At 40.5% G+C, this 14452-nt stretch overlaps 1 protein-coding gene across 5 annotated transcripts in view; it reads right to left on the bottom strand.

Annotated features, from left to right (window-relative positions):
• Nucleotides 1–14452, bottom strand: part of LMO7 (LIM domain 7) — a 174148-nt gene that overhangs the window by 15615 nt on the left and 144081 nt on the right. For 3 of the 5 annotated variants that reach the window (XM_073346972.1, XM_073346981.1, XM_073346988.2), the window contains 7 exons: nt 12581–12742; nt 9658–9845; nt 8112–8172; nt 6909–6965; nt 4859–4884; nt 4422–4526; nt 529–621 (listed from right to left, as the gene is read on the bottom strand). In XM_073346972.1, the coding sequence (XP_073203073.1) occupies nt 529–621; nt 4422–4526; nt 4859–4884; nt 6909–6965; nt 8112–8172; nt 9658–9845; nt 12581–12742 (692 nt within the window). The remainder of the gene's footprint in view (nt 1–528; nt 622–4421; nt 4527–4858; nt 4885–6908; nt 6966–8111; nt 8173–9657; nt 9846–12580; nt 12743–14452) is intronic. The other 2 variants (XM_073347005.2, XM_073346996.2) reach the window with 1 other exon arrangement.

The following is a 14452-nucleotide window of genomic DNA, read 5'->3' as shown; positions in this document are numbered from 1 at the left end:
GCGGCATGTCCCCCTTCCGACTCCTACACATAGGTACAGCAAGGAGGCTCTGGTGCGTGCTGCCCCATCCGCAGGCACCGCCCCTGCAGCTTCCATTAGCCATGGTTCCTGGCCAATGGGAGCTGTGGGGGCCATGCTTGGGGTGGGGGCAGCTTGCAGAACCCCCTGGCTGCCCCTATGTGTAGGAGCCAGGGGGGGGACATGTTGCTGCTTCTCGGAGCCACGCGGAGCGGGGCAAGCCTCTGATCCCGCTCCCCGGTGGGAGCTTGAGGGCCAGATTAAAACGTCTGGAGGGCCGGATGCAGCCCTCGGGCTGTAGTTTGCCCATCCCTTATCTAAGCCCAACTGATCACAAAAGTAAACCACCAACTTTGTAGACAGTTATTTTTATTTTAGGAGTATTTATTCTCTGCATTGGGCAAATGAGAAAGCAAAAAAGTCATTTCCATATTTAAGTACCTACTTTTGCTAATGCTCAATAAAGGAATCGTGAGAAACTTGAAAGGTGAACACATACACATCGCCTACCTCATCTAAATATTTGGAACTCTCTCTTTCTGCTTCTTGCTGAGCCTGTAGCCATTCTTTCCGCAATTTCTCCTGTTCACGTTTGTATTTCTCCTGGCAGGAAGAGTCACAGATTATATTAAAAGTAAATAAAAGCGACAGGAAAACACGACCTTCTTCATTTGTATTAAAATATTTGTTTTAAAACTAACCTTGTGCAAAGCAGTAAGTCAAGTAATAAAAAATCCTAATAGATTGCAGATGGCGAAATCCTGACCCTAATGAAGTCAAAGGGAGTTTTTCCGTTGACTTCAGGGGAGCCAGAATTTCACCCTAAGGCTCAGAAGACTCACCAACCTATAACATTTCCTATCTTATGATTTGTTTTTGGTTTAGTTATGAAGTTACCTCTACTAAGCTACAGTAATATCAATCTTAACTATTTAAAACAGGACTAAAAACTTTTGCGTTGGTTACAAGTTAATAATCAGGTTCCTTAGAGATGACCTCTAACTCAAGTCCGAAGCAGCAGTTGAGTTTAAATAAGAACCTGAACTTTTGGATACTTGTCTAAGCCAAAATTAAACTTAGTATATCTTTAGGATTTTCCCATCACTGGTTTTATATGTGATGAATCATCATACTGATGAAATATCTAGAGTCATTATTATTGGGCAGAGAATATAGGAGCTGGTGATTTTTGTCTTTTGCCATTCATGTCTGCAGAAGAACAGATCTGTAAAAGAATATCCTGAAAAGTATTAATTTTCATGATAGCGGAGATATTCCAGGCAAGTTTAGTGGCTTCTAGACTACCATTTATTTGGAAAAAAAAAATTTGTCCCTGGGGTAGCAGAGAGAGAGAGAGATGGCATTGGAATTATGCGTTAGAGTGCTTCTGCAGAGCAAGAGGAGCAGAGAAGCAAAGTGAAAATGGTGTTGGCGTGCACGTCTCTCGAAAAACAGAAATATGCCAGGTTTCATGTTCTTGAAGACCAGCCCTCAAAATTTTCCCTAAGCTATGACTGTCAATCATTAATTATATGTAGTGTTGTTGTAGTCATGTCAGTCTCATTATATGAGACACACAAGTTGGTGTTATTGGACCAACTTACCTCACCCATCTTGTGACTGATTTATTTATTTATTATTATTATTAATATATCTCCAGAAGCTATTGGCATGGTACAAACACCGAGGGAGGCACAGATGAAGGGTAGGAAAAATATATATACAATATATATACACTATGTTTTGTTTTCATGTTGGGTTCATCATCACCCTGAATAGAATTCTGCAGGTTAAATTATACTCCGTGCAACCAATAATCTTTGGATGGTTAATGAATTTGCACGTGATACTGAGGATGTAATTTGAAGATAATGAGGTTGTCCATGTTCATTGAAAGCAAAGGCCTCGATCCAGCAAAGCACTTAAACACACAACTTTACGCATAAGTAGTGCCATTCAGTTAATTTCACTTGGACTACTCACATGCTAAGTGCATTACTGAACTGAAGTCTATAATTTGCCCTGAAGAATCTCTCTTACTCATGATGCGTGGAGATGGAAACACTAGGGTTGCCAAGTTTCTAATCACACAAAACCGAACACCCTTGCCCTGCCCCCGCTCACTCCATCCCTTGTCCCTCCCCTCAACCCGCACTCACTTTCACCAGGCTGGGGCAGTGGGTTGGGGTGCGGGAGGGGGGTGAGGGGTTTAGAGTACGGGAGGGAGCCCTGGACTGGGGAAGGGGGTGTGGGGCCGGGCATGAAGGCTGGGACAGCAGGTTGGGGTGTGAAGAGGGGGTGATGGATGTGGACTCTGGGAGGGAGTTTGGGTGCAGAAGGGGGCTCAGGGATGGGGCAGGGGATGATGGGTGCAGGCTCTGGGAGGGAGCTCAGAGATGGGGCAGGGGGTGATGGGTGCAGGCTCTAGGAGGGAGTTTGGGTGTGGGAGGGGGCTCAGGGATGGGGCAGCAGGTTGGGGTGCGGGCTCTGGGAGGGAGTTTGGGTGAAGGAGGGAGTTCCAACTTGAGGCAGGGGGTTGGGGTGTAAGAGGGGGTTCAGGATTCAGGCTCTGGCGAGGTGGCGCTTGCCTCAGGCAGCTCCCAGTCATTGGCACAGTGGGGCTAAGGAGGGTTCCCTGCCTGCCCTGGCTTCGAATGGCTTCTGGAAGCAGCTGGCATGCCACAGTTCCTGGCCAATGGGAGCTGCAGAGCTGGTGCTTGAGATGGGGGCAGCATGTAGAGCCCCCATCGCCGTCCCTGTGCCTAGGAGCCAGATGTGCCAGCCACTTCTGGGAGCCATGAGGAGCGACGGTAAGCAGAGAGCCTGCCTTAGCAACACTGTGCCGCCGACTGGACTTTTAAGAGCCCGGTCTGCTGTGCCAGGGTCCCTTTTCAACTGGGTGTTCTGGTCAAAATCCGGACACCTGGCAACTATAGGAAACATCCCAGCTTAATGCCAAAACTGAGGCTGGATTTGCAGGACTAGCAATTAGAAAAAGTATATATTTTGCTCATTCACTGAGCTACCGACAAATGAAAATCAGTAAGAATGAACATGGAGTCTCACAACGCCATTTTTAGAAAGCCTCTTTCAATGGGGAAGGAAATCAAACTGTACATTAAGACTACTCTAACAGCAGCTTTTTGTGGCCATAAATATTTAACACTCTCTAAAGCAGACCATAAAGAACATGAAGTCTATTTTCTCCTTTTTTAAAAGGGATGTTAGAAGTGCCAAGTCACTCTATTCTCTGAGCCTCTACGCCACTGTGGTGAGTGACTGGTCCACTGCCACCCCAAAATATTGGGCTGTACAACACTAAGTTAGCACAGATGCATAATTCCCAGTAAAAAGCCTTGTTGGAAAAATTAGTACAATAGTAGCTGCCTTTTTTATTTTATTACTAGTATACTAGTCCACATAAAATATTACATTCCATTGCTTAATTTTCAGTTGTGACTGACAATCAAAAATACTGGAAGTGAAGGTGGTCACCTATTATAGAAAACTAAAATTTTAATCAAAGTTAATGAAGACTAAAAATTATCCTGTATAGTCCATACATAGCATTTAAAATTATTTTTAGTTTGGTAAACTACAAATATGTATGAACTGTTCTTAAAATGAGCCTTCTCAAAAAATATTAATTAAAACTTAAAAGATTAATTTTAAACAAATCATTCTGAAATCAATTAGCTGGGTTATAAACCTGTAAGTAGAGCTGGTTGAAAAACCATTTTTTCTAGTGAAAATTATGAACAATTTTTTTCATTCAAACTTGTTGATTTGAATTTTTTGCAGGGAAGTTTCAAAACAAAACAATGTATATCACATCAACATTTTGTTTCAATTCACCTTTCGGAACAGAACATTTTGATTTTCAGTTTAGTGATTTTTGGTGCATTTCCCCCTCACTTCCCTCACCCTCCTCCCCCACTGGGGTTTGTTTGTTTGTTCTTTTTGCCATAGTCTGCAATAAAACCCTGATTATTTTAATTTTTCCCCCATCCCTTCTTTTTCCACTCTAACTTTTCAAACTACCTCCAGCTTTTGAAAAGTTACAGAGTGACAAAAGAATTTTTTTTTGCTATTGTACAACTTTTCCAGAATTGGGTAAGTTCAGAAAAGTAGGCCATCCAAAATCTAATATTAATAATTGTTAATACTTCTGCAGCTTTTATTCATAGATCTCACAGCACTTTACAATGAATAGAATGAATGAATAGAATCATCATTGTACAAATGGGAGAAGTGAGGTGCACATAAGTGAAATCACTTATCCAATGTTATACAGCATCTCAGAGGCAGAGTTGGGAACAGGGCCTAAGTCTACTGAATGGCAGTCCCATACCCTTCCCTCAGTCAAAGGAATCCCTATATAGAAGTAAATAGTTAAACTGTACCTGAAGTAAACGTTCCTGTTCTTTCTGCCATTTTTCCTGTCGTTTTCTCTCTTCTTCTTGGTCCCAAGTCCAACGACTTGGAGCATTAATAGATGGAACTGGGAGCTAAATCATTACAAAAAGAGGATGATTAATCCACTGTCATTTTAAAAACACACATTTTTTAAAAGCTAGACACAAAAACATTTACAAACATTAGCTACAACCTTAGAGCAATAAGAACCTACACACTTACAACAGTTAAATTGTAACCATTATTACGAGCTTTAAAAAAGGTTTAATCAGCAATCTGGATAGGTGTCTGATCAAAATCAGAGCATGCAATGTAAGAACAATAGAAAACAAAAAGGTAGGGTTCCCTGAAACGAACAAAGCCAGACAAACTAATAACCTCTTTCATAAAATTCATGTATAAGCAGTTTGTAAGCAGTACTCACATCAGACACTGCAGGCTCTGAGCCTCCTGTAGGATTTAGGGTAGGGAGGAGAAATAGAAAAAATGAAAAAAAATATTACAATTATGTGTTATGAGGTTTGTTTAAATGTGGAAAGTTTCACTGGTATGAATTCCAGGATATAATTTGTTTAAACTGTAAGCCATACTTGTTTCATTTGACCCTATTCCCTTTATTTAGGTCAAGGAATATTTAGGTATCTTCAAACGAATACATATCTATCCAGGAAGTTTCTGAAAAGAGAATAACCCTATAACACCTTCAAAATCTTTCAGATGCTATCTATAATTACTCGGTCTTGAATTAGCAGTACATCCCCAGCCTTGTAACATGAAGGACTAATTACAGTTTTCCCATAGCTACTCTGAAAAAATAATTCAATGCTGTTTCATAATCAAATAAGCTACTCTCTTAATCTAAACAATTTTGTTAGGATTCAGTTATACTGCTTATATATTCAGGATTCTAGAGACTCACATTTTACATGTATTAATACCAATATACCTTCCAAAAGCAACTAATCTTCCACTACTAACCAACATAAATACCTCCTATTCTACTCCCAGAGAGAGAGTATCTTCGACTTTTCCACACTGGATAGTGTGTGTCAAACCTGATATTTGAAGGTTGTCACTCTAGCTCTGAGCTTATGCCAGGGTGATAAAAAAAGTGCATGAACTGCATTGATAAACTAAACACTGAGGAAAAACTGTGGGAAATACACTTGGTTGTTGTTTTTTTAAAACAAATTCTTGTCCATTTAATTTTGTTGTCCTAAATAACCAATAGTTTAGATCATGTTACTCACCCGCAAAATTTAATTAGTGGAAAAAAGTAACAGGGAAGCAACATATTGGAACCTATTATTTTCCTACAGTATAACAAAGCATGGTGGAGAAAGTGGAGCAAATTTGGTGTACAAAAAATGTCTACCTACTCAGAGGCCTTATGTCAAATTGATATAAAAATGAACATACATTAATTATATATCTTCAAAAACAGGAATTTATTATTAGTGACAAAATTAAAGCTCCTTAAGTGAAGCTATTAACATACCACATATTTTAACTATTAATACAATATTTATGTGGATAGTAGTAGTATGCTTTACTATATGAAAAGATTTTTTTTCTAAGTAAGGGGAAAAGGACTGCAAATAAAATACTGCTATTAAAGCAGAAATTTAGAAATGAACAGTATCAAGTATGCAGTGGCATTTCAAATGTCACTTGACAAAGACAACCACCCAGTGAATTCCTAGCTCTCCTGGAGTCAATGGCAAAATGCCATTGATTTCCATGGGTCCAGAATTTCATCCTCAAGGTCTACAGCAAAATACTGAAACATACAAAACAGCTTTGAAGACAGTGTTAGATATTCTACATTAGTGAAAATATGAGATGTGACATGCAGAACACACCAGAAAAGCAAGCCTACAAAACTGTAATGAGAGCTTTATTTTGCACACCTTAAAGCAAAATAATAATAATAATAAAAAAAAATACAATGAGTTCTGCAAAATTTGTATTGCATTTTCTTTGGACTTGGTCATTGTTACCTACTTTATAAATGATAAGTTATCCATTTTATTGTATTCTATCAATTTGGACATAGATGTAAAGCAGCAGCTTTGAATAAATTGAATTTACTGTTAAATATTTTAAATGCTCTTTAGCCTCTGCATTAAAGCTGTGCTGGACTGGTCAGTTTTAAGCTGTTTTGTAGGGAGTTGCAAACCTGAAACAAATCTGTTACAAGTGGAAAAGTGTTTTGAACAGCATGTCAGAGGTTTAAAAGGTTTTTATATATGTACAAAAAAACATACAAAGACCCATTACCACAAAGGTAAACCCATGAATTGTAACAACCTGATGACCCTGGGGAAAGAATGGAAAAGGATTATGTTGCTTTGTCATGGTTGCAACAAACAAAACTGAAGAGGCTTAGTACCCAGCACCAGAGACTTATTAGGTAGAATGTACAGTGGGAACAATTTCATGAAAGTACATGAAATGTTAGATTTTTGTTTTACCTTGTTCAAAAAATTGTGACCGTCTTTTTAAGTTTTTCAAAGAAATAGGTTCAGATTCTATTTGAAAAATACAAAGAATACAAAGAAGTCAATACGGTGCTGTCTAATTACATATTTTTAATGACTGTCACCACTGAACAAATGACATTCATCAAACCTTTCCAATCTACAGTAACATCACTTAGAAAAACTGACAGAGAAAAGCTAACCTTTTGTTATAACAAATGCAGATTTTTTTTAGTAGGTTACACCACATAGAGATTAGTACTTCATTTTAGTACAATTGCTATCCATCTACTGTAACAGCATGGTTGACTCACTTTCTGTGGGCCTGGAGATCTGGCAGCACCATTTTTCCTACCTAAGATCCCACCCAGATTTTAAAAGTCTCTGATAGATTTTATAAATTTAGATTCCTTGGCATCTCTTCTCCTCTACTACTCTCAATTTAACGGTGAGTCTAATGCAATGGCACCTTTGCCTATGTATATATTCTCCTGTTCACAAGGCTCACCTATAATCCACCATGCACATTTACAATACTACACAATGTAATTGCACAAGTGGTTCCCATTAGGGAATTAGAATTCTATTAGTAGGTTTAAGTGCCTACTTTCCCTCCCCTTCTTCCCGTCCCCCCCAGGCTACCTTTGTTAACAGAGTCACTAACAATTATGGCACAGAGCCAACGATATGCAGTCCACATACACCCCCCCCCCCCTGAAAAAGTAATCACTCTTGAGTTCTAGCAAAACAGAGATTTGGATGCTCTTCATCCCATGTCTCCAGGAAGGAGGTTGGAAGGGAGAGAAACCACATTTTCAAATTCTTAAAGGCAGAAGAAAGACTGATCACCGTAAGGCATCTTTATGTTATAACCACCATTGCAGAATGGAAAGGTGGAGTTAAGTTTCTGTGTCTTCTTGTTTCTCCTCTTTCATCCCTATCACACAGTCAGTCCACAACCAGTCATGCTGAGATCTAAGAACTTGTTATCAGTACTCTGTTTGCAGTTCTTAAACCATTCAATGCTCCCTGGACTAGAACTCCATGCCTCTCAGATGCAATTGGACTTACGTACTACACTTATAGTTTTCATTTTCTCAGAGGCCCAATATTTATTTCACTGTACTAGTAATATTTACAGGTATAATCTGTGTTCTCCTCTCTCTCAATTAGCAGCTGAAAATATTGGCAGTTTACCTTTTTGCTCATGAGAGCTCATATCTGCTTGCATTCCATTTATCACTTTTGCTCCAGCGTCCTACAAATAGAAAACAATTTTAGTATAATTTCATATGAATCAAGTTTAACATTTCCTCCCATAGGAATTCCACACAGCAAAGGGTGTCAGGTTGTTATAAATTCCTCAAGTTAAACAAATTGTTTAAATCTTCTTGCATATATTTTATATAATAAAAAGACCGTAGGCATTTGCTAGGATTAATGACCAGTTGCGAGATGATGGCCCAAAAGGAAACCATTAATTCACCAAAAAAATGTCATGGGCCAAGATGGATACCCCAGTGTTTTGTTTATAAATAAAAGCACACAATTTCTGTTTCTTGGAATGGCAGTATTCATTTAAACTGTCACTGGAAATCCCTTGTACTGAGCATTTCTAAAGAATTCAGGCTCTATAAGGGTTATTATAATCAAAAACATGTTCTGATTAATCTTAAAACAGCCTTTAAATTGCTTTGTATTGATTACAAACTCATCTGGGCATACAGCAGTCACCCAAAATGTGTTATTGGCTTTAAACATCATCATCTCAGTATTAGTAGTATCCCATGTGTTTCCTATAGTATATGGAAGTAAACTGAACACAGCAAATCCTGCAGTAACTTTATCAAAGGCAAAATTGGCAAATTTTTAAAGGTGACCACTGCATGTACATATCTTAACAATAATTCAAGTACACAAACAATATAATGACAAAACCAAACTACTCCTCACTCCTTGTCTAATGACAAAAGCCACCATGTAAACATGTTCACACTTATTTTATTATGCAGCCAGGAAGACCAAACAGTATAATGTCATTCTGAATAAATTAGTACATCTAAACTCTAGATCAAGGGGGGAAACAAACCCCTAGACTCAAAGAGGGCAAAGGGGAATCAGGGAACCCTCTGATTCTGTACTGGTCTCGTGTTGACATCTAGAGCAGCCTAGTGGCTGCTCTAACTTATATCAGTGGAGGACTGAAAAAACGGAGATCCAATCTGCCAAGTGCCCAGCCCACTCCTATCCTGGGGTGAAAGTGCCATCTAGCACAAGAGCTGCCACCGCTAGGTTTAGATCAATGGAGAGTTCCTCCCCACAAGTGGAATCCACTGGCTATTTATGGCCAGAATATGGCTCCTTTGTGCCGTCATTCTGGAGAATGTGCCCCTATGTCTGAAACTACATCAGTGCTCAAATAATTTTTATTATACCATGAAGTGTTTGTGTATTTATGAGGAAATCAGTTACCTAAAATGTAATTGCTACCAGAACAAAAATATTGCTATTGTATCATTCTGTGACTCCATATAATATTACACAAATTTTGTACAGAAATAAGTTAGACACACAGGAATTAAAATATTTAACTGAGATTCTAGTATTCTAATTAGAAAGCAAAATGAAAACTGCTTTCCTGGAATTCCTACAATTACTTTCTTATTCCTCTGTGAGGCCTTAAAGCTTTTCCTTCATTTCTCCTCCCAAACACCCTTCACCCCCCTGAAAAAAAAAATCTTACAGAATTTTGAAGGCTGTAGAAGAAATCTCTTTTGGCTGATATGTTTGAAGAGTTGGTAGAATTGTGATCTCCAGAAGTTGCTTCAATCCATTTATTTTCAGGTGTACCTATAATGTTGGTAGCCATACTGGTGAGATTGAGGATTTTATGCCTTACATATGGCAGGGAAGGCTGGTCTTTGCCCCAATCTGATTGGCACATGGAGATCAAGAAATGAATGTGGACAGAAAAGTCAAAGTATAAAGAACAAAAGTTAGTGAAAACACATTCTCATTTTAAAAAAAGACAAGAAGAGAGAGAAAGATGCAGTAGGTAGAATTCCTAAAGACAGGAAATGGTTAGGGCTTTTATAAATAGACCAGCTTCCCATAACAAGCAAGAGTTAGTCAAAAGACAGGCTTGAGAAATACCAGCAAGTTTACTAAGATTCATTACGTAAATAAGAAGTTCTGTAGTTCAACATTACAAATATAGATATTAATATTCATTGAAGTTATTTTTCCACAACATCATTGGTAAGGACAAAAGTTATCTCACCTATAATCAAGTGTTAGGGGGAGTGAGCAGTAAACTGTGTTTTAACTGACAGACACACTGCTCCTGGAATATTATCTACACATTTTACAGGAGTACAATCCACCAAATTCGCCCCTGCAAATGTATGGATGGATGGTATAATCCACACTACAATTGATTAGACCACACAGGTAAAGAATTTTAAGTGGCAGACAGCACCCTTAACTGTATAGTAACTAGGAAAAGAAACTGTCCTCACCTTAACTAAACCAAAGCAGTAAAATGGGTAAGGAGATGGCTACCCCTGGCCTAACCTCTACATTGTGGCTGCCCCTGGCCTAACCTCTACATCCCTGGCTAGGATGATTTAACTGGGAATTGGTCCTGCTTTGAGCAGGGGGTTGGACTAGATGACCTTCTGGGGTCCCTTCCAACCCTGATATTCTATGATTCTATGATTAACCTCAATCAGGAATTCAGCCCAGGAAATGGACTCCCACATCATCTTCCCCACATGCAGGACATGAGTGTATAAATGAGAAGTGCCTCAATTTACAGATGACTTAAAACCACTCAAAACCCCAAAATCAATCAAGGTCTCTGCGAGAAGCCTCCTGGGTTTATCCCAAGAGCTGACTTCATTACCTTCTAGCCTACCCTGCACTGGACACGAGACAAGTTGTGACAGACCACTTTGTTTGTTTTTAAACTAATAACTTTTTCTACCTACCCCAATGCATGAACTTCCATGCTCTAATGGTGAATGCCGAACATTCATTGCACATCAGCCATATGTGGGCAGAAGGAAAATCCTTTCCTGATCCAAAAAAGGGCCAGCACCAGGGCATATCTGGATTCCTGGCAAGGCAACTACACAACCCAGAAAGAATGTAAGGGTATGTCCATGCTGCAGGGCCAGTATGGTGCTACCATGAGTAGGAAGGAATTTTTAATGCCAAATGGATGGGCTGAATGACCTAATCAGCTCTTACAGCCCTCCCCTGAATGGGCCAATCATAACCCAGAGGGGCAATGGCAAGATCTGCACTCTCCCTCCCCACCAGCTGCGCATTTCACACACATCGTCCATCCTGAGGGGGACACAGGGTGCAATGTTATATCAGAAAAGGTGGGCATTGCTGCCTCTCTCAGATGCCAGCAAGGATCCTAGGAATGGACATCCCCTCCAGGTCTGACAGAACTACCTTCTACCCCTAAACTGAGGTGGCAAGAAGGGGGCATTTTCAATTCCTTTCTGTGGTGCCCTTATGGATCTAACAAAATAATCTAGGACGTACATGCAACTATGCATTCCCTCAAAAATTAGACCAACTCAGAACAGAGTGAAAAGAAAAGGAGTACTTGTGGCACCTTAAAGACTAACCAATTTATTAGAGCATAAGCTTTCGTGAGCTACAGCTCACTTCATCAGATGCATATCGTGGAAACTGCAGCAGGCTTTATATATACACAGAGAATATGAACCAATACCTCCTCCCACCCCACTGTCCTGCTGGTAATAGCTTATCTAAAGTGATCATCAGGTGGGCCATTTCCAGCACAAATCCAGGTTTTCTCACCCTCCACCCCCCCACACAAATTCACTCTCCTGCTGGTGATAGCCCATCCAAAGTGACAACTCTTTATACAATGTGCATGACAATCAAGTTGGGCTATTTCCTGCACAAATCCAGGTTTTCTCACATCCCCCCCACCCCCATACACACACAGAGTGAGTTTGTGTGTGTATGGGGGTGGGGGGGATGTGAGAAAACCTGGATTTGTGCAGGAAATAGCCCAACTTGATTGTCATGCACATTGTGTAAAGAGTTGTCACTTTGGATGGGCTATCACCAGCAGGAGAGTGAATTTGTGTGGGGGGTTGGAGGGTGAGAAAACCTGGATTTGTGCTGGAAATGGCCCACCTGATGATCACTTTAGATAAGCTATTACCAGCAGGACAGTGGGGTGGGAGGAGGTATTGGTTCATATTCTCTGTGTATATATAAAGCCTGCTGCAGTTTCCACGATATGCATCTGATGAAGTGAGCTGTAGCTCACGAAAGCTTATACTCTAATAAATTGGTTAGTCTCTAAGGTGCCACAAGTACTCCTTTTCTTTTTGCGAATACAGACTAACACGGCTGTTACTCTGAAAGCAGAACAGAGTGGTCACCAGTTTAAGGTTAGCAGGCTTGCTAGTGAAGTTATTTGCGATACGAACTATATAAAAAAGAAACCCCAATTGTGTTATAATAAAACAGACATACTAACAAAGCACATAGGTTCAGAAAAGGTGTTATTGAAGCAAGGACTATAGGCCCCAACCCATCAGAGCAACTTCACTAAACACAAAGCTTATTCACCTTATACAACATGCTGCAGTTGGCCCAGTGAAACAACTCACCATTTTTTCCATATCGTCTGACATCCATGACCAAGTTTCCAGTTTCTAGTGCATTGGCCATGGCTTCCTCCCACTGATTATGGTCCATTTGTGACACTCTTGTGCCATTAACAGCAATGATTTCATCATCTACTTGCAGCTGGCCAAGGTCTGCAGTGCTACCTAACAGATCAGACAAAAAATTCCTCATGTTTGGGTATACTTAAACACTTCTACTACAGTCAGGATGTGGAAAGTGGCTATTCAGTTTGTTTCCTGAAAAAAATGCTTATCGTTCTCGGCAAATGGGAGCTGCGGGAAGCGGTGGCTGGGCCCACACCACTTCCTGCAGCTCCCATTGGCTGGGAACAGAGAACCACTCCATGTCTAGTTGGCAGCTAGTATCGAGCGGAGTGCTCCAAGGGTCAGTCCACGGGCCGGTTTTGTTCAATATCTTCATTAATGATCTGGAGGATGGTGTGGATTGCACCCTCAGCAAGTTTGCAGAGGACACTAAACTGGGAGGAGTGGTAGATACACTGGAGGGTAGGGATAGGATACAGAGGGACCTAGACAAATTAGAGGATTGGGCCAAAAGAAATCTGATGAGGTTCAACAAGGACAAGTGCAGAGTCCTGCAGTTAGGACAGAAGAATGCCATGCACTTCTACAGACCAGGGACCCAGTGGCTAGGCAGCAGTTCTACAGAAAAGGACCTAGGGGTTATAGTGGATGAGAAGCTGGATATGAGTCAACAGTGTGCCCTTTTTGCCAAGAAGGCTAACAGCATTTTGGGCTGTATAAGCAGGAGCATTGCCAGCAGATCAAGGGAAGTGATCATTCCCCTCTGATCGGCATTCGGGAGGCCTCATCTGGAGTATGGTAGTTTTGGGCCCCACACTACAAGAATGTGGAAAAATTGGAAAGAGTCCAGCGGAGGGCAACAGAAATGATTAGGGGTCTGGAGCACATGACTTATGAGAAGCAGCTGAGGGAAATGGGATTATTTAGTCTGCAGAAGGGAAGAATGAGGGGGGATTGGATAGCTGCTTTCAACTACCTGTTGAAAACAGCTACCAAATGATGGAGCTTGGCTATTCTCAGTGGTGGCAGATGACAGAACAAGGAGTAATGGTCTCGAGTTACAGTGGGGGAGGTTTAGGTTGGATATTAGGAAAAACTTTTTCACTAGGAGGGTGGTGAAGCACTGGAATGGGTAACCTAGAGAAGTGGTGGAATCTCCTTTCTTAGAGATTTTTAAGGTCAGGCTTGACGAAGCCCTGGCTGGTTTAGTTGGGGATTGGTCCTGCTTTGAGCAGGGGTTGGACTAGAGGACCTCCTGAGGTCCCTTCCAACCCTGATATTCTTTGATTCTATGAAAGACAATGGGAGAAAGCTGTCAGTTTCAAAGATCCTGGATTTTGTCTCCAATCTTGTTTTTCCAGGCAGGGAACTAGATATCAAAAGACTTGACTGAGCTAAAATATGTCTTCAAAGTGAGTGGTGTACTGCTGCTCAACTGGAGTAGCAAAAGAGGGCATGGAATTGCATGTGGGAAAAAGCTAGAATTTCAAATAAGCCTCCAGGAAAAAAGTTGAAGAATTCAAGGTCACACAAATCCTCCCATACCACCACCAGAAGGTAACATATCCAGGACCAGACCAACCAACCAAATTTGAAGGAATGGCACTTGCTGGGGTCTCCAGATTACATCTGTAGACATATATCAGATGACCACTTGTGTGTACTGAGCATTTTTTCATTCCAGTGCACAGGCTTTTATATAAAGATTGAAGCACTTAGTTAAGGTATTTTTTCATATTTTTGCTGCAGATAAAAGGTATTTTCCTTTCTAAGAAGTGTAAATATTGCCATTTTTCTACTCTTATTTTT

The sequence above is a fragment of the Lepidochelys kempii genome, chromosome 1 (assembly GCF_965140285.1).
Source record: "Lepidochelys kempii isolate rLepKem1 chromosome 1, rLepKem1.hap1, whole genome shotgun sequence".
Taxonomy (NCBI): Eukaryota; Metazoa; Chordata; order Testudines; family Cheloniidae; genus Lepidochelys; species Lepidochelys kempii.
Note: the sequence above shows the minus strand (reverse complement) of the source record. Positions and strands in the feature narration are given on the sequence as shown.